The 23,388-nt window shown below is 51.8% G+C and overlaps 4 protein-coding genes across 4 annotated transcripts; 3 read left to right on the top strand and 1 right to left on the bottom strand.

Annotated features, from left to right (window-relative positions):
* Window positions 1-1,603: 1,603 nt before the first annotated feature.
* Window positions 1,604-4,024, top strand: KRP23_1479 (Lipoteichoic acid synthase-like YqgS; the record flags this gene model as incomplete). The annotated part of the gene is made up of 1 exon (XM_067885565.1): window positions 1,604-4,024. The coding sequence occupies one exon, from the start codon at window positions 1,604-1,606 to the stop codon at window positions 4,022-4,024; it is 2,421 nt and encodes an 806-aa protein (XP_067752054.1).
* Window positions 4,025-5,029: 1,005 nt separating this feature from the next.
* Window positions 5,030-7,084, bottom strand: KRP23_1478 (Nucleolar RNA helicase 2; the record flags this gene model as incomplete). The annotated part of the gene is made up of 1 exon (XM_067885554.1): window positions 5,030-7,084. The coding sequence occupies one exon, from the start codon at window positions 7,082-7,084 to the stop codon at window positions 5,030-5,032; it is 2,055 nt and encodes a 684-aa protein (XP_067752053.1).
* A 246-nt stretch (window positions 7,085-7,330) lies between these two features.
* Window positions 7,331-10,866, top strand: KRP23_1477 (Alpha,alpha-trehalose-phosphate synthase [UDP-forming] 5; the record flags this gene model as incomplete). The annotated part of the gene is made up of 2 exons (XM_067885543.1): window positions 7,331-10,765; window positions 10,846-10,866. 2 exons carry the CDS (start codon window positions 7,331-7,333, stop codon window positions 10,864-10,866), a joined length of 3,456 nt encoding a protein of 1,151 aa, XP_067752052.1.
* Window positions 10,867-12,238: 1,372 nt separating this feature from the next.
* Window positions 12,239-12,976, top strand: KRP23_1476 (uncharacterized protein; the record flags this gene model as incomplete). Its single annotated transcript, XM_067885532.1, has 1 exon — window positions 12,239-12,976. One exon carries the CDS (start codon window positions 12,239-12,241, stop codon window positions 12,974-12,976), a length of 738 nt encoding a protein of 245 aa, XP_067752051.1.
* Window positions 12,977-23,388: the final 10,412 nt, after the last annotated feature.

The following is a 23,388-nucleotide window of genomic DNA, read 5'->3' as shown; positions in this document are numbered from 1 at the left end:
ATATTATCCAATCCAGGTGTTTGCAAAGGGATCACCATTTCAGCCAATCCGAAGTGTCTCTATCCGAATGAAGTATTTCCATAAATCACTTGTCGTACGACAGTTTGACGACAGTGCTATCTAGCTGATATCATTGGTCAAAAATATCCGGCAAGTGCGCCAAAACTGAGACAGAGTGCTCAAGTAAATGCATTTATGCTTGGCGTCCTCTCTTCCTCTGTCTAGATGCTACATTGTTGCTCTGTTCGTGTTCTGTCTCCCTAACTAGACGAAGCATTGTGGTGATCTTGAGTTGTGTTATCCGACGAGAGCGACGAGAAGAGCTAATCGGCAGACCGTTCATCCCAGCAATACGCAGCATCGCTGCCTGCTGTTCAGTCATAGAGGTAGGTGGTTGGGCTCCAGTCTTGCGCTCAATTGCTGCAGAAATGTGCTGCATCATAATTCGCCACTCTGAATAGGTTTGCCGCTTCCTCCTCGTAGATAGATCACCTGTGCCTGCTCCTCCCTAGTTGCGCTCAGCTTCGATGCGCTTCAGATCGGCGAAAAATGTTTTCATGTCATCAATGTAGGCGACAGAGAGTGGCAATTTCTTCTGCCGGAAGATGTCTTTAATAGCACTTTGATAGCCGCTGAGGGTTGTAACCTTGAGAGCTTTTTCAGTGCCGTTCATCTTAGCTAGCAAAAAGGCCCCAAAAACTTTCGGCGTAAATACATTGACGTCAATTTCACCGTTAGAGTCAAAGTAACTCGCAGAGTCCGTCTTAACCGCATAGATCGATGCAGAAATTCCGCGGCGGTAGCTGCGGTAAGCCGTTTGAGTCCTGGAGGTTGTACATGCGCGGCGAACGCTCACCGCGTTGAGAGACTCGGTGGGTGGCGTTGAGGAGATCGGAGTAGCACCATTGCTTCTCGCAATAATGGTGGGCTCTTCGGGGGAGGACGATCGCGCAGAACGGGATGGGGGTATGGGGAAATGCTGAGGGCTGAGGGCTGGGAACTGGAGACTATGTGAGGTGCTCTGAGCAATTCTAGCCACCAGTCTATCGTACGACGAGTTGTCGTACGCAATGCACATCAAAAAAATTGTTGACTAGAAAATAGTACACATACTAAAACCTAGTGTAAATCTCGATGAAAATTCACATTGATGGCAAAACAGAAGACACTCTGTCAGACGTCAGCTCACAAAAGACAAGATATGTCGTACGAAAGCGCATGAATGTAAAGTGATTTTCACGAGATTTGTGATAATCCATTCTAGGAGACCGTCTGTACAGTCACCTTATGGCTGCCTATCCTCGCCCGATTGCAAGATCAGCTGTCGCGATGTTGAGGCTCTAGGTGAGCTCTGTTCTAACAGCGAAAAATCATCTGCAAGATCATGGGCTTGGGAACACTCTGGGCTTGAGAACACTCTGCGCTTCGTAATCATCCGTCATTTTCAGTTCAGCCCTTGGAGTCGGTCGTGATGGAATCGAAGAGCTTACTCCAGCCCAGCCCAAGGGACCACCAATTGGCACAGTGTCGTTCGCCAGACACAAAGAGCGAAGACGTTGATCCTAGTGAAGCTTCAGAAGCTGAGATTTCTCAACCGAACGAGATGCTTCGGTTTGCAGACCTCGTGGCTTTGCCTTGGTTCGGGTGGCTATTCGTATATGCTTTCGTGCTGTTCTGCTTCTCCACCAGTCGGTGCGTGGTGCTCAAGGCTCTGGTGACAATGTACGGCAGTCCTCGGGACTACACGTCAAGCTTCAAGTTTGCCGCCTTAGGTCTTGGACTCATGGAGGATTTTGTCTGCGCGACCTACTTCGCGTGTGCGCTGTGGATGTTTGATACTCTGAAGAATGTGCTCATTCGGCGGTGGAGTTCTCCAAGCCACGAAGTGGTGGTGCGTGTTGTTGGGAACATCGCGACGTTCACAGCATCGTGGCTTCTGTTTGCCCTTATGATGGCACCTTTTGCCGCTGACTTGCTGCTTGTGGTTAACCGTGATATGCGCTTCACGTTTGAGCTTGTGGCTACTTTGATCCGGGAACGGCACCATCTGAATGCTGCCCCGATATCAACCGAGGAAATTCAACGCGGTTACATGGTTGCGACTACTCTGGTGAGTGGTGCGACGATTTTTGCACTTGTGCGGACGTTGGCTACGTGGGCTGATCTCTCGTGTTGGAACCCGACGCATTTGGTGATGAATCCTGCCGACTTTATGGCGACTGGAAAGACTGGCAAAGCCGTGAAATATGTGGAGGTCGCTCTTGAGGAAGGCACAGAAGTCTCGACTACTGGCAAGCTTTCATCCGTGGACGAAGGCCGTGTCTACCGAAAACTGATCTACAGTCATGCGTTGCAAGTCGCGATTGTTCTCGCAGGTCTCGTGGCCGTCCCTATGATTGTTGTGGCAGTACGCTGCGCGTGCTCGCCTGTGGTTGCGTACTCGGCGTTGAACGCGACTTTGAACGAACTACTCGGGCAGGCCTTACAGCCGACACCAACCGAGGCCACGTTCACGAATGTGAATGGTAACCTTCCCTGGGTAGAGATGTACATCCACCCAACCGAGAGGCACAAGCTTTTCGGAGACGACTCGCTTTACCGACGCACCACAGGGTTCCGCGGAGATCTCGCGTTCGACGTCAGCGTTGCAAACGACAACCCGCCAAACGTCCTTGTTATTGGAGTTGAGTCTTTCCGCTTCCAGGATTCGCGCTACATGGTCGGGGAGGAAGACCTGTCCAACCTGTATAAGGACACCGATCTCTCCATTACGCCCAACTTTGACAGGTGGGCGAAGCGCGGGGTTGCTCTCCGCAATCTCTGGACAAGCAATCCGACAAGCCGTTCTCTCGAGAGTTTGCTTTTTGCGCAGATTCCGTACGACAGCGCTGTGAAAACCGGCATCACGGGAGGAAGAGAGGACACGGAGCTCGCTGGTTTACCGCAGCTGTTCACAGCCAAGGGATACGAAACTTTTTTCTCAACCGGGTCCTCAATTGATCTCGATAACTGGGACATATTCCTTCCTGCGCATGGTTTCGATACCGTGTGGGACAACAAAAAGATGCTGGAGCTAGCTGAAGCCAACCTTGGAATTACCCAGGAGGAATGGTCTGGCGTCGAGAAGCGAGGATTTGAGTGGGGCGTGCACGATGACCTGAGCTTCGAGATTCTTGGAGATTTACTCGTGAACAAGACGAACAACCAGAGCGAGCAAGTGGCCAACGGCGAACCGCAGACGCCACTGTTCATCACGCACTACACGATCACTAGTCATGCACCTTTCGAAGAATTGCCAACATGGTACACGGAGTCTGAGAAACCCGATTTCTCCCCGTTGTATGAAGGAGAATGGCACGCAGAAGAGATTAAGCGTTACCTGGAAGCTCGATACTTTACAGACATGGAGCTGGGGAGGTTCCTCGATCGCATGAAGGACGAGGGAATTCTAGAGAATACCATCGTCGTTATTATGGGCGATCATGGCACAGCACCCGAAGCTGACGTTATCTACAGTGAGGAGGAGTCTTTGACGCGAGTGCCCGGAGTTATTATCGCTGAGGGACGACTGGGAAGTGCCGCGGGGCTGATGATCGAAGATGCTGCAGAACAATATGATATTCTTAACACGTTGGCAGACATTACTGGTGTTCCCGACGGAGGATTCCTGCAAAATGGCGTCGGACGCTCGCTCAAGCGTAAGGTCACTTTTGGCGAGCGCACGGTTTACAGCAACGTCCCGGGGCACAAGATGTCCGTTGTGCGTGGCCACCATCGTCTGCACTATGACGGGGTGACAGACACGATGCTGCTGCACGACACTGAGACTGACCACGACATGCTAGAAGATCTCTTTCCAGATCTCTCCCCTGAAGAGCAAGCAGAATGGGAGGCCTGGCGCGATAAGGGACGTCGAATCTCAGCGTACTACACGAAACGGTGGGATGAGAACTGCTTGCTGGCTGTCAACTGCACCGCAGAAAGTTGGGAGGAAACGAACGCTGGCAGCACAAATGCCGTATGAAATCATGAAAACTCCATATAGTTTTAGGGACTTGAGTCTACTTCGTGAAGTTGTCAATGAATCGAGTTTATCAATAGTTTCACTGTTTGTCCTAGACGACACAACCATGGTGATATCTCGTTAGCCTCCTTCATCTTACTCCATACGCGGCCGCTTCAGCTTTTCATTCAGCATCTTCACGACATCAATGTGACCCCCTTCCAGAGCGATGTCGGCGGCATCTCGGATACAAATGTCACCCTTGTGCTGCTGCCGAACAATGGCAAACAACCATTCTGTCACCGCACCTTGCAGCGGAACGTAAGACTGACGACGGGTGCCCTTCATTGCGGTTCGTGTGGAGATATTGTACCACCTCCAAGTTCCCACGCGCAGCAGCCTGGCGCATTGCTTCACTAGTACACCCTTAGTGACGGTATTCGTGGAGGAAGCGTACAACAGCCATGTGGCCACTAGTGGAAGCGTCATCCAGAGCAACTGTACTGCATCCTTCACTTCGATTCTCATGAAGGAAGTGTACAACTGCGAGATGGCCATTCCCAGCGACAACTTTCATTGCGCCAATGGTGCACCCTTCGCTACGGTGCCGATGCAGCCATTGCACGACGTCGAGGTGTCCATTTGAAGCGGTTAGATCCGTTGCTCGAGGAGTGCAGTCGTCAGAGCAATTTGCATGCAACCACTTAACTAACGCTGCGGTCAACACTTGCAGGTTTGTCGTCATTTTCGTGAAGAAAGAATTGGACTGATGGCCAGAATGCCGCCATTGGGACTGGGACAGGGCTTTCGCCCTACAATATTCTCAGCTTTCGCTTCGTCACCCCTGGGTATAGCATTCGAGCTTAGGAAGAGGTTAGCACCATGTTGGATCAAGTCTCTTCAGTGTGATGATTGGCAAACCTCTATACAATATTAAACGTTAGGGAGTTGGGGGAACCTATCTAACTACCTCGCCTCGCACCTGGTTCTTGCGCTATCGAGGTCGTTGTCGTTGCTTCAAGTAATTTAGTAACGACGTCCGCGGCCACCGCCGCCACGACCACGGCCACCGCGGCCTCCACCGAAACCACGGCCGCTTCCGCGACCGCCACGGCCGCCACCAAAGCTCTGCTGACGCATCTGGAACGCAGACTGCTGCAGCTTCGGCAGCGTCTTGGGGATGGAGTACGGGCAGTTCATGGCGCCCTCATCGATCTGCTTCTGGATCAGCTCCAGCGCAGCAATCGGCAGGTCGAAGCACGCACCCATCGAGTCCTCCGTCAGAGTCATCTGCTTGATGTCGTTCGCCAGGTTCTCCGGGATGTCGCGGTTCACAGCGTTCCAGACGTAACCCTTGGCGCGGATGAGGTTGGAGCTCATGAACAGCACGGTCACGTAGTCAGGCACGCCAGACATGAGCGACGTGCGGCGAGGCGGCTTCGTGTGGCCCGTGATGCAGGCCAAGGCCGCAGCAAGGCACTTCTCAGGCTCCATCTGCTCAAGCAGCTCAGCAGCCTTTTCCTGGAAAATCGCAATCATCGACGGGTCAACATTGTCGATCTCCTTCAGGGCCTTGGCAGCCGAAGCCTTGATCAGTTCCTCCTGGTCAGGGGGGCCCTTCATGATGAACTTGTTGCCGATCTTGCGCTCGATCTGGTTCAGCTGGTCACGCTGGCGGTTCGTGTACAGCGTGATACAGATACCCTTCTTACCAGCACGGCCTGTACGACCAGAACGGTGCACATACGTGTCAACATCGGCCATGCCGCTCATCTTGCGAGGCGGCTCCGAGTTGATGACAAGGTCGACGTTCATGTCGAGACCACGAGCAGCAACATCCGTAGCAATCAACAGACGCAGACGGCCCTCACGGAAAGCCTTCATGGTCGTCTCACGCTGCTCCTGCGCGATGTCACCGTGCAGAACCTGGCAGTCCGTCTTAATCTCGGGGTGCACAGCCAGCTCGTTACAGTCCTTCTTCGTCTCAGCGAAGATAATCGTGCGCGAGTCCTTCTTGGCGTACACACCCAGCAGGTTAGCCAGAAGCGTCGGGCGTCCCTGCCAGTGGCACGGAATGGCGATGTGCTGCACATCGGTAGACGCCTGGTCGTCCGAGTCCTTCACAAGGTTCACAAACTCGCGGTCCTTCGCCATGTACTTGTCGGCCACGTCCTTCACCCACTTGGGGATCGTCGCCGAGAAGAGCAGCGTCTGGCGCCTACCCGTGCTCTCGTTCGCCACCTGCTCCATGGCCGTAAACACCTTCTGCACGTCCTCACGGAACCCCATCTCCAGCATAGTATCGGCCTCATCCAGAATCAGGAACTCGCAGTTGTGCAGACGCAAGTTGCCACGGTCAATGTGGTCAATCACACGACCGGTAGTGCCCACGAGAATGTCCACACCGCTGCGGAACGCGTTGTTCTGCGACTGGTACGATGCACCGCCGTAGATGCACACAGTGCTCAGCGACGGACCCGTCTGCTCAAACTCCGTGGCCACCTGCTTGGCCAACTCACGCGTGGGGGCCATGCACACCACACGCGGGGCGCGTCCACGAGCGCGCGGACGCTTGTCCTGAAGCAACAGTTCAATCACAGGCAGCGCGAAGGCCAGGGTCTTACCCATACCGGTGCGGGCGCGTCCCATGAGGTCCTTCCCGTCCATGATCTTATCGAACGTCATGGACTGAATGGGGAACAGCGTGTGAATACCGCGGGCGTTGAGCGCCTTCTTGGACGCATCAGAGATGCGGAACTTGTCCAGCGACGGGTTCTCCTCTCCGCCCACGTGCGTGGCGTTCTCGTTCTCCTCCGTCTTGACCTTCTTGGAGGCGGGCGTAGCGTCCGTCTCGCTCTCCTCGGAGGTCTCAGGCACGGGCTCCGAGTCGTCGCCCTCCTCACGGGTGCGCTTCTTGCTCTTCTTCTCCTTTTTCTCCTTTTTCTCTTTCTTGGGCTTCTTCTCCTTCTTCACGCTCACGTCAGCGGCCTCAGCCTTGGCCATCTTTTTGGCGAGCTTAGCGGCCTTCTTGGCCGCCTTCTCTTCCTTCGTCAGCACAAGCTTCGCTTCGTCGGACGCCATGATTTGTCTGTTTGGGGTAAGAAGGTCTGCTGGGAACAGGTCGAGAGATGCACTGAGCTCCAGTCACCTTTGTCAAACGAAGCCCGTCGAAACGATTGGCTACTGAGACTGGTGTACGCATACACGAACTGAATTTTGCCTGACCATCACTCTTGTTATGTACACTTGGTGTGCGAGCTGTTTCCTTCCCCTCCCCATACATTTATCCCCACGGTCTAAAGCGTCGCCCCCTTCCTCCGCATCGCCATGGCCGACGGCTTCTCGCGCGAGAACGCGGCCACGTGGCCCTCGGGCGGCGTCAACGATGGCAAGCGGCCGCCGCTGCCCACCTCCTTCCGCCCGGAGAAGCGCGGCCGTGCTGACCGCGACGCAGGAAGCACGAATTCCATCGTGGACTCCTCGGGTTCCGCACTGCCGCACCTGGCCAGCTGGCGCTCGTCCACGTCGTCGCAGGACGGAGGCGACGTGAACACGGGAACGTACACGCGCGTGCATCTCAAGGTGAAGGCGCAGAGCCGCCTGGGCGAGACCGTGCACTGCTCGGGCTCGTCCTTCGTCATGGGCCACTTCAACCCGAACGAGAGCATGACGCTAGTCACGACGCCCGAGGAGTACCCGTACTGGACCACAGTCAAGCCCATGATTCTTCCCCGAGGCGTGCCTCACCAGTACATGTACGCACTCTTCTCGGGTGGCGTCTTCAGCTCCTGGGAACAGATCGAGAGCGAGAGAGTGTTGGTCCCAGAGGGCAGAGAAATGCTGGTGGTGGAGGAGTACGGAGACTTTGACCAGGACATGGAGCTCGTCCCTACGGGGGAGCGCATCGAACGCTCGCTGGTGTACGAGCGACGCAGAGACGAGACGCCCACGACTCCAACGAGACTCAGCAACGCGTCCGAGGACATGGCAGATATGCAGGAAGAGGAGACGAAGGATGCAGGTGCCACGTTAGCGGCCAGGGTCGAGGAAGATAAGGGCGAGGAGGACGTCAAATCCCCACGCAGCAGCGTCTCAGGCTCCCCCACGCAGAGATTCAGGCAAACCAACAAGCTGCAGTCGAGGTACAAGAGGTACATGCCGTCGAGCTACCATCCGTCACCCGATGCGATGCTGTTCTTGGTGTGCTACCATTTACCCGTGAAGCTCTCCAAGTCGACGGCGGATGGATCCTGGTCGGCGGAGTGGAACCGGGATAGTTTGATCTCCAGGAGCGACAACAGCATTGCAGAGAGCATGAACACGACGTGGGTTGGGTGTGTGACGTACCACGCACGTAGTGACCAGGAAGAGCTCTCGGAGGACGACAAGAGCGAGATTACAACCATCTTGGCGGAGATGAACTGCATTCCGGTGTTTATTGACCGCCAGCTGGCTGCGAACCATCACGGCGGATACTGCAAGAGCAAGCTGTGGCCCATGTTCCACAATGTTGATATTCTGGATATTTACTACGCGATTTGGGACCGAGCTGAGGTGATTGAGTGGAAGGAGGAACGCAACAACGGCGAGTGGTGGGAAGCGTACCAGACAGTGAACAGGTTGATAGCTGACCGCGTTGGCGAGTTGTGCAAGGAGAACGATACGGTGTGGGTGCACGACTATCACCTGTTGCTGTTCCCGTCGTATTTGGCAAACACATGCAAGCGTGAAAACCGCAAGCGACCGAAGATGGTGTTCTTCTTGCACGTGCCTTTCCCTACCTCGGAGGTGTTCCGGGAGCTTTCACACGGTACGCAACTGCTAGAAGGTGTGCTGGACGTTGATATCGTAGGTTTCCACTCGTTCGATCATGCGCGGCACTTTCTCAACGCCTGCAAGCGGTTCTTGGGACTCACGTACCAATCTCGGCGCGGCGGAAACCTTGGCGTTGACTACCGCGGTCGTAACGTGGTAATTACAATCAGCCACGTGGGTATCGAAACCACGCTAATTCGCGAGGTGATTGAAAGGCCTGAAGTGCAAGAAGCTGCACGTAAGCTGCGCGAGAAGCACGCAGGAAAGGTTTTGATTGCAGGCGTGGATATTTGTCAGCGGCTAAGTGGTATTCCGCTGAAGATGTTGGCTTTCGAGCAGTTCTTTAGCAACTGCCCGTCTTGGAAGGATAAACTTGTGTTTGTGGAGCGTGCGAACCTGACACAAACTCGACTTGGTGACCAAAACTACAGCAGCAACGAGATCCGCAAGCTTGTGGAACGCATCACCAAGGCGCACGGCCCCGAGTGCATCGATTACGAGGAGTCGTCTTCCCCATTATCTATAGAGGAACGTGTGACACTGTGGCTTGCTAGCGATATTTTGATGGTGACATCTATTCGCGAAGGACTGAATCTAAAGCCCCTGGAGTTCGTGTTTGCAAAGGGTGTGAGCCCATCTAGCCGGCCAGGTGTCGTCATTCTGAGCGAGTTTTCGGCGTGTTGTTGCGTTTTGAACGGCGCAGTGCGCGTGAATCCGTGGAACATTACAGGACTCGTCAACTCGCTCGATCATGCACTGACAATGAGCGATGAAGAGCGGTTAGGCCGCCGCGCGCGGGATTTGCCGTACATCACCAACCAACCCGCAGCGAACTGGACGAAGCAGGTGCTGTCTGTTCTCCACGAGGCGACTGACAACCCTGAGGGCGATGAGGAATACACGAATATGGAGTATATGGACATGGAAATTGGTAGGTCACACGTATTGCGCGTGGGTGATCGATCGGACTTCAAGCAGCTCAACATCGATAAGGTTATGGGAGCGTACATGCAATCCAAGCGACGTGTGTTCCTGCTGGACTACGGTGGCACCATCATTGCACGTGAAAACATTGCGATGTACGTCAAGAAGGACTTTACGGCAGTAACGGGCAAGCGACCTTCTCCTCGCATGATGGATGCGCTGACGCACCTGACGAAGGATCCGCGGAACACGGTGTTCGTGGTCAGTGGCGTGACGAAAAAAGACCTGACTGCATCACTTGGACACGTTCGTGGTCTCGGACTCGTGTCTGACAATGGTGCGCTTTACTCGTGGGCTCGATCCATCAATATCGATAATACGGAGGACATTAGCATGGAGGATGACAGCAACTCAACCGACCGCCACTGGCACCAGCACAGCTTCAAGTTCGATTGGCGCCCGGTTCGTGAGGCTGTTGATCCGATCCTGAAGGTATACTGCACGCGCACGAATGGCAGTGTACTGCGATATGCGCAACAGAGTATTGCTTGGAACTTCCGCTCGACAGACCCGGAGTGGGGGCTCTTGCAGGCGAACTCGTTGCAGAATGACCTGGAGGAAGCGATCCGCGATCTACCGGTTAACGTTATCCGCAAGAAGGGTCTGTTGGAGATTGTGCCGGAGGGCCTGAACAAGGGCGTGATCGCCCGACAGATCCTGACGCAGGACGCGAGTATCAGCCACGGCCACCCGGACTTTTTGTTCTGCATCGGCGACGACACAACGGACGAGAGTATGTTCAAGGCTATTTACGACTATTATGCAGAGCGCACGGAGGAGAGTGTGCACGGACGAGCTGGCAACGGCACCTTCGAGGACTTTCTCACTGCGGGCGACGAGGGCCCGCTCCACCACGTATTCACTTGCACTGTGGGCAAGAAGCCCAGCAACGCGCACCTGTACGTCAACAACGTGGATGAGGTCGAGCAGCTCCTGCAGGCGCTGGGCAAGGCATCAGGCGAGGTGAGTGAGCACTAGTGCGACGATGTGTCGAGGCGGTAAGGGTACGTTCTCACGCTCGCTTCTCGTTTTTTATCTACCAGGAGACACCCGCGACTGAGTGACAGCTTCGTACGAGAGGAAGAAGTACAGGTAGCAGTATCAACACCGATTCAAATTACTAGTCTTGTAGACACAACCCGAGCCAATCCACTTATCGAAAGACTACCTTGCTGGCCGATGTGTTAGACCCCATCTTGGCGCCAAGCTTCTTGCAGATGATCGCCGATGTCAATTGTGCTCTCCGAACTGTCGAGCGCCGGCGGGAGTAACTCATGTTTTAGGGTGGGTTTTAGAATTTTAGGCCTCCATTGTGAGTTCAAGTCCAGTGTCAAATTTAACAGTGAAATTAACGTTTTCTGCCGCACGGTTTTAGCTCACATAGCGAATCCAAGTCTAACCTTAAAAGGGGGAGCGCGGCAAAAACGTGCGGAATTTGTTTTATTTGAGGAACACTTTTCACAAAATTTATATTGCAATATTTCCAAAATAGCGGATTAAATTAAAACAGCAGCACGAATTCCCGATTGCCCTCGAGTAAACTCAGTGTGAGACCCGTCAAGCTGTTCTTGCGGGTAATATTACCTGGTTGGCGAATCATGGTGAAGGGTATGCCAACAGTGAACACATATCCATACCGTTGCTCCAATTTACCAACGTGTCAACAATTCGACTCATAGCGTTCTAGAATATTACCTTCGGTCCTCCCCGGTATCTTGGACATTTCGGCAGGGCTACATAGTAGCTGACGATGGTCGCGATGCCCAGTGGCTTCACTCAGACTAAATCTTTCAGGAGCCTCCCCAAGCCAAATGTCGATGACCCTCAAGCCAGACCCTCCTCTCAAGGTGGTATCTGCAGAGCTCGCACCGATCCGGACTAGGCCACGTGCCGACTCTGACACCTCTGAGCCTGATGGTACCACCTTGTTGGAGCAAGACCTCCAAAACGATCAAGACGGGATCAATCCCATTGTCGAAGACTGCCTCTACAACCTGATCGTGGACATCCAGCACCACTATGAAGACCTCGGCTTGGGCCAAGTTCGCGCAGTGGATGCTGAGTTCGCCGCCAACAAGCCCAACGCTGTTCCGCTCCTCGTCGAGCCCCCTCCCGTTGGAGACTGCTGGGAGCACTTCGCTCCCCCCCCGCCGACATCACGATGGAGAAAGCGTGCGCGTACGACGCAATGTACCGCATGCTGTTGACGGTGGAGCGTTCGTACGAACGCCTCGGAGTCGCGGCGGAGCGCGCAGCAGACAGCCCCCCCAGCGCGCCCCTCGAAGACCCCGGATTCATCGTTGGGAACTATAAAGTGCCAGCACCAGAGCCACTGACCCGCCCCAACCCCTCTCCGTTCCTGACGTCGCTCCGGCAGCCCCAACCAAGCCGACGCCGAAGACCCCCCCCCCCCCCCCCCCTCTCTCTGCCCTCGGCATGCGCCTCCGTTTTCTGTCTGTTAAACCCGAGGAACCCGCCGCCAAACAGGCACGCACCACGCAGGAAGCACCCGAAACGACAGGAATGGCTCGGCGCCTCAACACCGCGACGGCTAAACAATTCCCGTTCATCAGCATCGACGCCCGCCGCACGAAACCACTGCGAGGCGTCTGCTATCACGTCCGGTTCCTCGACGGCACGGACGACTGGCTACCACGACAGCTCTTGGTTGAAGACCTCCAAGAACGCCACTGCAACTGGGTTGACTGGTGGTACGACGAGGACAACCAAGAAACGAAGCCGTACATCTGCTTCATGAAGGGCCTGCCCGAGTATCGTGACGGCATGACGGCTTCGGAGGGAGGCGACTGTGTGGTTCAAGCCATCAACGCGCTGTACAAGCTCGCCGGCCATCCCCTTTTCACCAGCCCTGAAGACTGGGAAGACTTTTGCTCCCAGACTGGTGTTACTCCCGATGAAGGCATCAATATGGCCAAGACCAAGGGACTTCTCCGCTGGATGCAAGCAAATGGAGCCTGCCCCAACGTCAGCATCCGCCGAAATCTGCTCAACACCAACCTCTTCAAGGGCATTATCGACTCGATTGTCAAGACCCAGCTTCTCTCAGGCATGTACCTCGCCCACTGCGACCTATCCGAGATGTTGAGCCATGATATGGCTCTTCACGTGAAAGGAACCAGACGCTCCCACCAAGTTTACGATGATGGCAAATGACAAATGGCTGGGCTTGGTCGAAGCTGAAGAGTGGCTCTATCGCGTACGCGGCATCTACCGCATCGAATTCACGACCGAAAAACAGCCCCCGCTCGAGCCTCCTTGCAATAACAAGCGCAAGGCTAAACCCAGAAGTACGCAAGCGCACAAGAAACCGAAAACAGTATCGCCCTAAACACGCTTCGCCTCGATTCCTGCACGTTATCTGCCGACGGCCTCCGGTCATATGGACACCATTCGGAATCTTGCGCATCCTAACCGGACGGATATCACTAAGTTTTCTCTAACAATTTTCTCAACATTTCAACGGACTCCTCTTCATTTTTGAATGGAGTATGAACACTGCGTCGCCAGCAAGTGGCCGCTACGCTGCTACTTCTCCAGACTGCGAAACCAAGTTGATTTGATCGTCGCCCTTTGGCCACAAATTTTTATAGGGGATCCTGGCGCCATCGCGCCAAGAAATATTTTACTGTGATTTTCGACAAGTACCCAACCGAGATCGGTTGCAGACAGGGAATAATCCCATCTGGCAAAAATGATTAACAACTCCTCGTATGGGGTAGCCTCGTCAACACCAAACAGACGGCTTACTCCGAAGGAATTGCGTTACACGGTCCTCCGAAGAGGTAGGTTTATTCAAGAATGGATGCATATAGCGATGTCCGCAAGGACTGTCCTATGTTTCATTTAGCACTACTGCATGGCGATGGCATTAAGCCTCTTACATCATGAACTTTAACCCAGTCTAGTGAATATCTTAAATACAAAGCAATAAAAAAAACTATTAAACCAGATTTCCTGCTGTCGATGCACTCGGTAACTCATTCAGGGTCCTATGTGCACATTTGGTTAATAACAGCATTTGTTGAAATAACCTAAGAACAACAGTGTAAAATCAAATATAAACACAATCGTTAAAAGTGAAAACAATTGCCAAATTGAAATGGTCAAACAAACAATACCTTCTCGTCGCGCCTCACGTCCTTGGTGGAGGTGACAACAGCAGAGACGCTGGGAAATACCTCCTTGCGTCCCAGCGCCTTGAGCGGCTTGGTGGTCTTCGGACCATGAAAATCAAAGAGGCTCTCGGCTTGCTTGTTCCAGCTGAAAACGAAGCCTCGTGGGTAGCCGAGGACGCGCGCCGCCTCCTTGACGCCTACTTCCTGCGCGAGTAGGACGGCGGCTTGCTTCTCCTTCACAGTGTAGATCTTCTGCTTGCGACGTGACATGTTGCCGAATGCTGTGATTTAACCTGCCTAAGCCATTCATTAATAATGTATTTAAAAAAAAGTAAATTCCCGGAACCTATTAGCTAATAAAATGATATATATGAGAATGAAGTTGAAGATGCGCCACGGTTGCATGCCGAGTTTTGCGTTGCCGGCTTTTTAGTCGTTGTCCCTTGTGCGAGTTATTTTTCTCCTCAAACTTACCGAAAAAAACAGCAGTTATAGCATGAGTATCGGACACCGCTCTAAATACAGGGAAGCAGCATTGCTCACGTTCGCGCATCGATGAAAAGTCAACTAAAGCCCGTAGCCCAATCTTTATATTAGTCGAAGACAAGTATTTGAATGTGTAATTGACTTTCAGTTCCAAAGTGCGGAGGACGAGGGAGCTGGCGTAACAGGTGCCCAGCTCGCTTCCTCTAGTCATCTTATCCGCATCATTCAACATATAATCTACCTATATAGTGCATGCCTTCCCTGATTGGCAGTAATACCATAATATCTGATGACCGATAGAAATACACTCACTACGGCTGGCACAGCCTCCTTTAGCTCATAGTGACTTCAGATCTTATCTTATATCAGCTTGATTTGCCTAAAATATGTCATTTCTTATGACAGCCTCTACCGCTACGATGATGACCTTGACGGCGCCTTATTTGCGATGCCTTTGTATGGTCAGCGTGCGACGAATAGCAGCGCTCACATTCGGATTTGCAACCAATAGTTCGGTTCGAATTAGAGCTTATGGCCTCAATTAAATCTTCGGGGAGCTAGCGTGAACGCAGTTACAATGCCCAGGAAAATTCCTGCGGGGATTCCTATACAGAGGCTAGGAGCGGCGCGATACAGTTCCAATTCGCCAGGGGTGGGTATAGTATTGGCGAGATGAAATGCACTACCAGTTATGGTGGCATCATAATACGATGGGCCATGAAATGATGAAAGATATTATCTTTGCGAGCAATTGTCAGCTGATCATAAGTTGTTATTTGTTGGAAAGCTTCGTGCTTCCTTGTTTAGGTTATCTGTTTAGATTTTCTAGTTCGCTGGCGTTTCCTAGCTACATTTAAACGAAAAGGTAAGCTCGCTGAAATTGTAATCGATGCAATAACACGTCAGATGATCATCGCGTAATCAAATTGAGTGGACAACTGTAGATAAATTACTAAGCTTTTATTTTTAATAGTCCTGAACATCAAAATACCATGAAATTACATATTCAAAATCAACTGCGTAAGCTGAGTCATTGCGAGTTATGGGCTCAACCGCAATAGCTCGGAGCTCTTCACGTGACGGCACAGGTCCTGATTTCTTAGCCGTTGCTTGGGCATATCGATATACGTATTTTCTTGTCGCTGAACTTTCTTGAAAACACCGAGCCACTCAGATTTTGTGATTACTGCTGGACCCTCGTCAAACTTGACACCCAAGTCGGCGAGGGAGTCGGCGGGTTGAGCGCGATACGATTCTTTACGCCCCCCCCATATCATTTCAATTGGTTGGAATTATGGATGGTATGGGGCATGTCGAGAACTTCACGCTGATATTTACGAGCGGTAACGACAGGCTCGTAAATACGACTTGAACTAGCCTAAATATAATAAAACGAAAGTTAGTTAACTCGTACCATACCAAAATATATCTGACCTCCGACCTTTCCGACCATGTATAGAAAATAGTATGCATTACAAAAGTTGAGTGACCCTGTAAAAATATTCGTAAAAAGGTAAATACGTGTTCTGAAATTGATGGCACTGAGCCCACGTGCCCTACGCAAATTCGTCGACGCGTGTCAGTGCCCGAGTGACCATCCTGGAGGATGAATTGAAGGAGGTGTGCCGAGCATCGGTGCACTGAAGAGGGTTGTCGCTGCCACGAAGAACTGTGGTTGGTTAATGCTCCCTCGGGCACTCCAACGAGTATACCCTGCGCTGAGTTGTACTAACCCCACCTTAGTAGCTCAGTGGTAGAGCCCCCGAAAGGGATGGTCGTTGGGTCCGATTCCCACCTAAGGTATTTCTAATGTTCGACAGCATATTGGCCGATGCAAGGCAGCGAGTGCGAGTGTGAGCCAATGTGTGGAAGTATGCGTCGATGTGTGACAGTATATGTGTTGCGTTGTGGAGCAGTGTGTGTGTGTGTGTGTGTGCGCATGTGTGCATGTGTGTGCATGTGACAGCGTATGAACTAACGTGTATTATGCAATTTAAAGTGCTGACGTATTTACGCACTAATCTGTTCCAATATGTTCTGCGTGTAACCAGGGGCAGAGTCTTGGATGGCAGGTGTCTGGAGAAGCTGTTCGTGGCGCCCAATATTGGTGTTGAGTGTTCCAGCACGATGAAGTGTGCGTAGGTGCTTGAGCCACGGGAGCTGATGTTGTGCTCACCAAGGAACAGACTCCTCCGCGCGAACTCCGAGCGACAGTACCTGATCGCGATAGTTCGGTGCAGTTGGATGAAGCACAAAGCCGTCCTCCAAGAAAAGCTTCACGTACGCGACAAGTTGCTTGGCGTCGGACTTCTGCTGCTTCGAGATCGGTGCCCGCCACATCCGTGGTTCATGAGCGTGCCACGCGTACCAGGTCGCGCGAAGGTGAGTCACTGCTGATCTGCGCTGTTTCTTCTTGACGTTACTGATGTCGCTTGTGTCGGTGTCTGGCTTGTGTCGTTTGCGTGTAGCATGGCTAGGATCGTTGTTTAGCTTAGCCTCGAGGGCATCCATGCGAGCATCTTGCCGTGCTGGATAAAATAATTAATGACAGCCGCTTGGTGGTCGATGATCTTCTGTTCTGCGCTTGGCTCCATCAGCTGCTTGGATACCACGGTCTGCTGTTGCTGGTGTGTGCTTTGTGACTTGATGTCTTCACAGGTTAGCTCTGGACTTGCAAGATGCGACGACCACGCCAGTAACTCAGAGAGTGAGCAGCCGGTGTCAGCTACACAGCCTTCAATGCGCTTGACAGCAGGTGCTTCAGCGTTCAAGTCTTTCAACAGCGGATAGTGCCGAAGCACACTCGAGGTAATCACATCCAGAACTGCTTGATTCACGTTGTGTCGTGTGGTTTCGAGATGGTGACAGGTCGTGAACAGACGGCGCTGGAAGCTAGCGACCATCGCCCTAGTTTGTGTGTCGAGCGTTATCAAGTTTTGTAGCGACACCTTTGCCTCAGCGCTATGTCCACTGAGTATCTTGCTAACCTTGTGATCTTCCTTGCTGGTGTTGAAGATGTAGTTGAACCCCTTGTTTGTTGTGCTCATATTCCAGGCACCTCTGTCGAAAATCCACCGCGCCGTGAGCTCCCCGCCCCCATTGGCATGCTGTGCACCGCCGCGTCTGAAGGAATGAGACGTCAGCGCAACCTTGACTCCTGCAGCAATTCGGTTCAGCACGCGGTTCACGTGGGAGTAGATGGTGGGCGTCGTCTCCGCCCCACCAGTCGACGGTGCATCAAGGCCTGTGGTGTCTGTAGGATGATTGAGGGTCTCGAGCAGCGGGACATAGGGGGAAAGCGAGATCGGGGCTTGGCCAGGCAGCTCCAGCAGGTTGTCGATGACGTCGGGAGATGGAGCGGTCTGCATCATCAGGGCCAATGCTATCGCGATCATTGGGCACGTCGTGAAGTCCGTTCCGGGGAAGAGCGACAAGCTCTGCTCTTCGGATGTCTTCATGCGAATGAAGCGCACGAAGAGCACGTTTCCAGCGTCGATGGAGACATTGGGCTTGCGGAGGAGCGCGAGATCTGAAGCTCTCCCGAACAGGTGCCACAGCAGACACAAGCACCTTGGTAGTCACTAGAGCAGCTTGCATGAACATACAAGTACGCCAGCATTTGTTTCAAGTCAGCCTTTGTACATGGTGGTGCCTTGCTAGTGAAGCCACCACCGTCACGTTTCATACAAAAATTGTCTAGAGTCTTCCCCATTTTGAGCAACCGTGCTTCCAGTGCAGCTCGGTGATGTGGAAACGGATCTAACAGCCAAAGTTTATCTTGCCGATAGTACTGCATCGAGGTGTTCCGTGATAGTGGCTTGCATTTCTTACCCTCTATGCATGCAAGATGCATACCAAACTTGTTCATTACGGACACAAAGCACTTCCCACTCTCGTCATACTCAATACACACACGTACGTACTCTCCTCTATCACACCCTCAAACTTCAAAAATCTCATGAATGCTGACACGGCAGTTGCCTTGGCACGCTTCGTGTTTCTGGGGGCTAGCTCCTCCAAACTCACCCTGCAGGTCGGATCGATGTCAAATATGCGAGTGATATGCGTTTGACTTGCCTTTTGAGAGACGCTGCACATATTTGACGACTGTTTCCGACCGAATACGTCGGAACGGCTTATCTACAGGACTTGCCTTATACGTGTCATGCTATTGACCAAAATACGGGATCTAATGTACAATGATTGTCCACCTTGGGTCCTATTGGCCTTTATGCTCAATACAAACTCAAAGTAAAGTCGGATAGATTGTCATATTCAACCGTAGCAAAAATCTCCTACCTCCGACTGCCTCCGACGTACACATAGCCCGTTCATTAATTATGTACCATACACAAATATGTATAAATGTGCAGGATCTAAATCAGGATGTGTATGCCCAGCAGGCGATAATATAAGGGCGTTTGTAGGCAGAATAGGAAACCCTGAAACGGCCTGTGGGTCAAGAAAACAGTGTTTTTCGTTTTATATACATATTCGCTACGGAGACTAGCTCACTTGCCACGGCAGATTGCCAAATGAGACCCCAGCCCAAAAATCGGCTTTTTTACATGATAGGTTTTACGCTGACACGTAATTACTCATAACGGTGATTGACTGGCAGGTCAGACGTAGGACAACCTCAAAAATGAGGTTATTTGAGAACTACTAGCCTGAGGCTGCCGCAAGCGCCGCCGCACGACAACCCTCGCTATTCCCTCTTTCTTTCTCTCGTCCGGCACAAGTGCCCCGTAACAACTCAGTGCATTTGGTTTGGGTTCACTTCATGTTTGTATACAAGCCAATGGGCAGCCGCCTCTGCTATCAATGCAAGGCGTGCTGACTCTGCTTCGAGGTTAACATTGCTGTTCCGCAAGGAGGTTAAGGTTTGTGTTTGATGCTGCGCTCAGATGTGTGTTTAAGTGCTCTGTAACGAGGTTAATGTTGCTGTTCCAATTGGAGGTTAAGCTTAGTTTTCAATGTAGAGCTATCAATGTCTATCCCCTGCTACTGATTCTAAACCCTGTATAAACTCCTTATGCGCTACCTCGTCTATCCTTCCGTTGTGTTGATCGTGTTGTCTTCAACAGCTTCCTCTTCGATGAACTTCTTGCGAACAAGAAGGCGGCGCTCTTTTTCGAAGGCAGCGACAACGGTCTGGCTCAGGCATTCTCGAGGCTCCTACGTCGCCTCCCATAGTAAGTCTGCCGCTTCTCACGCTCCCAATTCAGCAGCGTGCGAACGTAGTGGAGATTCTCTGCTGTCAGATCTTCTTCAGCGCTCCACTCCTCCTCGTCGCCCGATCCTTCGTCACCACCTGGACCAGGAGCTGCTAGCCAATCACGCACATCGTCAATGCCGACGCAACGCTTCTTCCGTTCGACCACGCAAGCGAAGATGACATCATTCACTTCGGGGAGAAGGCTCGCGGAGACAACCGTCGTGTTCATGGTAAGTCGAAGGTGACGGATTACCTCATCACTAACCCGGATCTTGTACGCCTTGCGAGCATCTGCATACCGTCTTGAACTCCTTCGCGGAGCTGATGTTGTTCTTCTTGGGCTTGGTTGAAGGCATGACGGATGCTTTGCTGGTTCGGGTACAGAACGGATAGTGAGTTTCAGTGCTCTCCAAGCGATAATAATGAACAGCAACGACTGGTTGCGGAGACAAATGGTCAGCCTGTATGCACCTACGTGCTTAAACTAACCTGGTGTGCGAAGGAGCAGGGTCAACTACGCGGCCGGCAGCTTTACGTTGCTTGTATTGGCGGACGTGTTCGTTGAGGTGGCCAGACTTGTGCAGCTTGCGCATGGACTTCAAGACGTTTTGGGCCCCACGAGCTGTGATCTTGTGATCGCGGAGATACAACAGCAACTGTGTCCCCGCGCTGGTACCAACTTTCAGAACCTCGTCTCGATACCGCGGTGATTTCTTATCGAGCTCGAAGCCATCTCAAAGAAACAGCTTCAAAAATGCGACGATCAAGTTGGCGTTCGACCGCATGTGCTTGGTCGCTGCATCCGTTGATCTCCACATCCGCGGTTCTTGAGCGTACCAGCACTACGTGTTAATCAAGTTCGACACACCGTTAGCGCGATACATGATCTGAACCAGCTTACAGGACTATCGTAGCCCGTATAGTTCATTGACCGCTTAGTTATGGCATATTGCAGACTACATTTTACGCATCACACAGATAACAGCTCGTGCGTGTTTATTTTGCTACCTATGTAAGATTCTAGTCCTTCATGACCGCGCTGCGTATGTATTAGCGCAACGGATAAATCGCATATGCCCTCCAATCAGAATGTACGATCCTATAGTGTCTGCCTCCCAACGTGTTGTCGGTATAAATTAAAAGATCGTGATAACTTCGTCTACGGGTCGTCCTCTGCGTGCTAAAAAAATCGTGACCTACGCGCGCGCTCAACGACGATGTCACTACATGTTCATGACGACGTGCAGCGCGCACGAAATGAACACGCCACTTGTTACATTTGTCAGCGCTACGCTACCAGGTGGTACTTAGCGTATATAAGCGCGCACATACAATATATCGCGTGTGGCTATCTCCCACGATGGCAATGAATAATGTGCAGTAATGTGCGCAAAGCGGCCATGGCTGCGGTTGCGTGCAATCACGCAAGGTATACCCGTCGCTGACACGTAGGCTTCGCCAACCTGTCCTAAGCGAACGGTACTTCGTGTATGCTGTACCTAGTACAGTGAAATTGTGATGTATAGTGGTACTGTCAATGTAGAGTGGTGCTCATGCAACTTGCAGGTGCGTCAGTGTATACTGTATAGAACATAGCCGGCTCGTTGCCGCTAAGTATCATTGCGTGAGCAGCACGAACGACTAAAGATCACAGCAGTGCATAATGTAGATTTACAGCGTATAGTGTTCGGTCGTGCATACTATAGAGCGATTGTTTAAAGGCCGTATTAGTATTCGTACCACTCATGCGCATGTATAGCGCCCAACTCTGTATAGTGTATATATAGCGTATCGTTAACAATCATTCATATACAGACAACGACTGGCAAATCCCCCCGACAGCAAAAAGCGCCACAAAAAAGTGGAACACCACTTATGTCAAGAAACAAAACATAAATTTTTAGCCAATCAAATACCTTTAAAAAGGCGTGTTTTTACTTCAAAATGGCCGGCTGCCACAGCGCTTGTTTTGCCAAGGAAGACATGCCCGTTCATAAACGGGAGATGCCCAAGGCGAAGAAGTCATACATGATCGCTAAGAAGCGAGAAGCGCTAGATCTAGTTGCTGTCAGCAGCGAGCTCGAAGCGGCAACGCGGCTAGGCATCTCGAGACGCACCATCCGAGATTGGGTGGCAGAAAAGGATAAGATTCGAGAGTTTACAGGCTCCGAGCGCAGTCCCACGCTGAAAGGGCAAGGGAAACGAGAGCTGTTTCCCTTTTTTCACGGTCTGATCAACTACATGAAAGATCGGCGTCGTGCTGAGAAGGTAATTATGAGGCGTGGCTTGAATTTCAACTTAAACCTAAAAATAGCTTACCTTTACTGTGATTTTTTTTCTTTTCAGATACTGTCAACCAAGCATATGATCATCTACATCAAGAGCAACCATGCCGGCTGGCTAGCTAACTACATGGCCGACAAAGTCTCTCCACAAAGTGGAATTCATGCTCTTGAGCGAGCATGTCAGCGCTTTTGCGAAAGGTAATATGAGAATTTGATGATATTTAGAATTTCGTTCGCATATAATGTGTTGCAAATGCGTGTTATAGGTATGGGTACACCCCACAGAAGCCTCAATCAACCAAGAAGAATGCTGAAACATTAGCAGTTTGTGTGTAAGTTTTGGGAGAAGCACAGTGATTACAAGTTATTCGAGATTTTCAACGTAGACGAAACGGGCATTGACTTCGACATGCCACCCAAGAGGTCGTGGGCTGGAAGAGGGCACCATGATTCTGCAAAGGTGCTTGGGCTCAACAAGCACTCGACACGCTTGACGGCAGTGATTACAGCTCGCGCAGATGGTAAGGGTCGTCGTATTCTGGTATGCTATTGTGAATATTAACTCTGATATTTTGCTTAGGAAAAAAAATGCCTATACTGTTTATCGTACGGGGGAAGCCTGGCGGCTCAATCGAAACCAAGGAGCTAAAGAAGTACCCGAAAGGGCATGTGTATGCTGTTCAAGAAAATGCTTGGATGGATACTAGAGTGTGGAAGAAATATACAAGCGAGCTGCTAAAATACGAGGTCAACGTACCGTCGCTACTGCTGCTCGACAATTTTGAGGCCCATATCTCCGAGGTAGGCCAAAACGCTGTGCTGGAGGACGCTATCGCTAGAGTTGTGCCGCTCCCTCCGAACTCCACGTCTGTTTGCCAGCCACTAGACGTTGGCGTCATGGGACCGCTGAAGCAGCTGATGAAGTCGCTGTGGTTGATCGAGGACAACACTGGAGACGAGCGTGCCCCCGACCAGTGTTTAATCTGCAGCAAGCGAACGATCGCTGCATGGGAGCTGCTGGGCGAAGAAGACGTCAAGAAAGCCTTCGTCAAAGCGATTCCTCGCTACCATACAGTTGAAGGTTAACTCAGAAATCAATTGCTTTGATTTTGTAAACTTTGGTTCTGGTTATGTGCATTACTGCCTTTCGCAGGTTGGAAGATCCGCATTTCGATCACACAAACTCTCTTTATAGCCAATTATATCACCTGATTTGACGGTGGCGTGTTTTGCAGTCGTTTCCAAAAAGAGACCTTAACAATAGAGGATGACATTCAGCGGGTGGCGCATTTACCGGTCGTTGTCTGTAGTGTACATGTATACCGTGAGCTATGGGTTTACCGCAACGCACAGAAATAATACAGCATCTCGTAAAACAAAGTCAGAAAAGGGGTTGTATGCGATATTTTCATAGGGGTTGTTGAGGTTTACAGCGGGAGATTGAGGAAGGTTGATGTTGGT

This window comes from Phytophthora ramorum (genome assembly GCF_020800215.1).
Source record: "Phytophthora ramorum isolate Pr-102 chromosome Unknown Phyram_PR-102_s0001, whole genome shotgun sequence".
NCBI classification, from domain to species: domain Eukaryota; phylum Oomycota; class Peronosporomycetes; order Peronosporales; family Peronosporaceae; genus Phytophthora; species Phytophthora ramorum.
The sequence above is the reverse complement of the archived record's forward strand: the minus strand, read 5'-3'. Positions and strand labels throughout refer to the sequence as shown.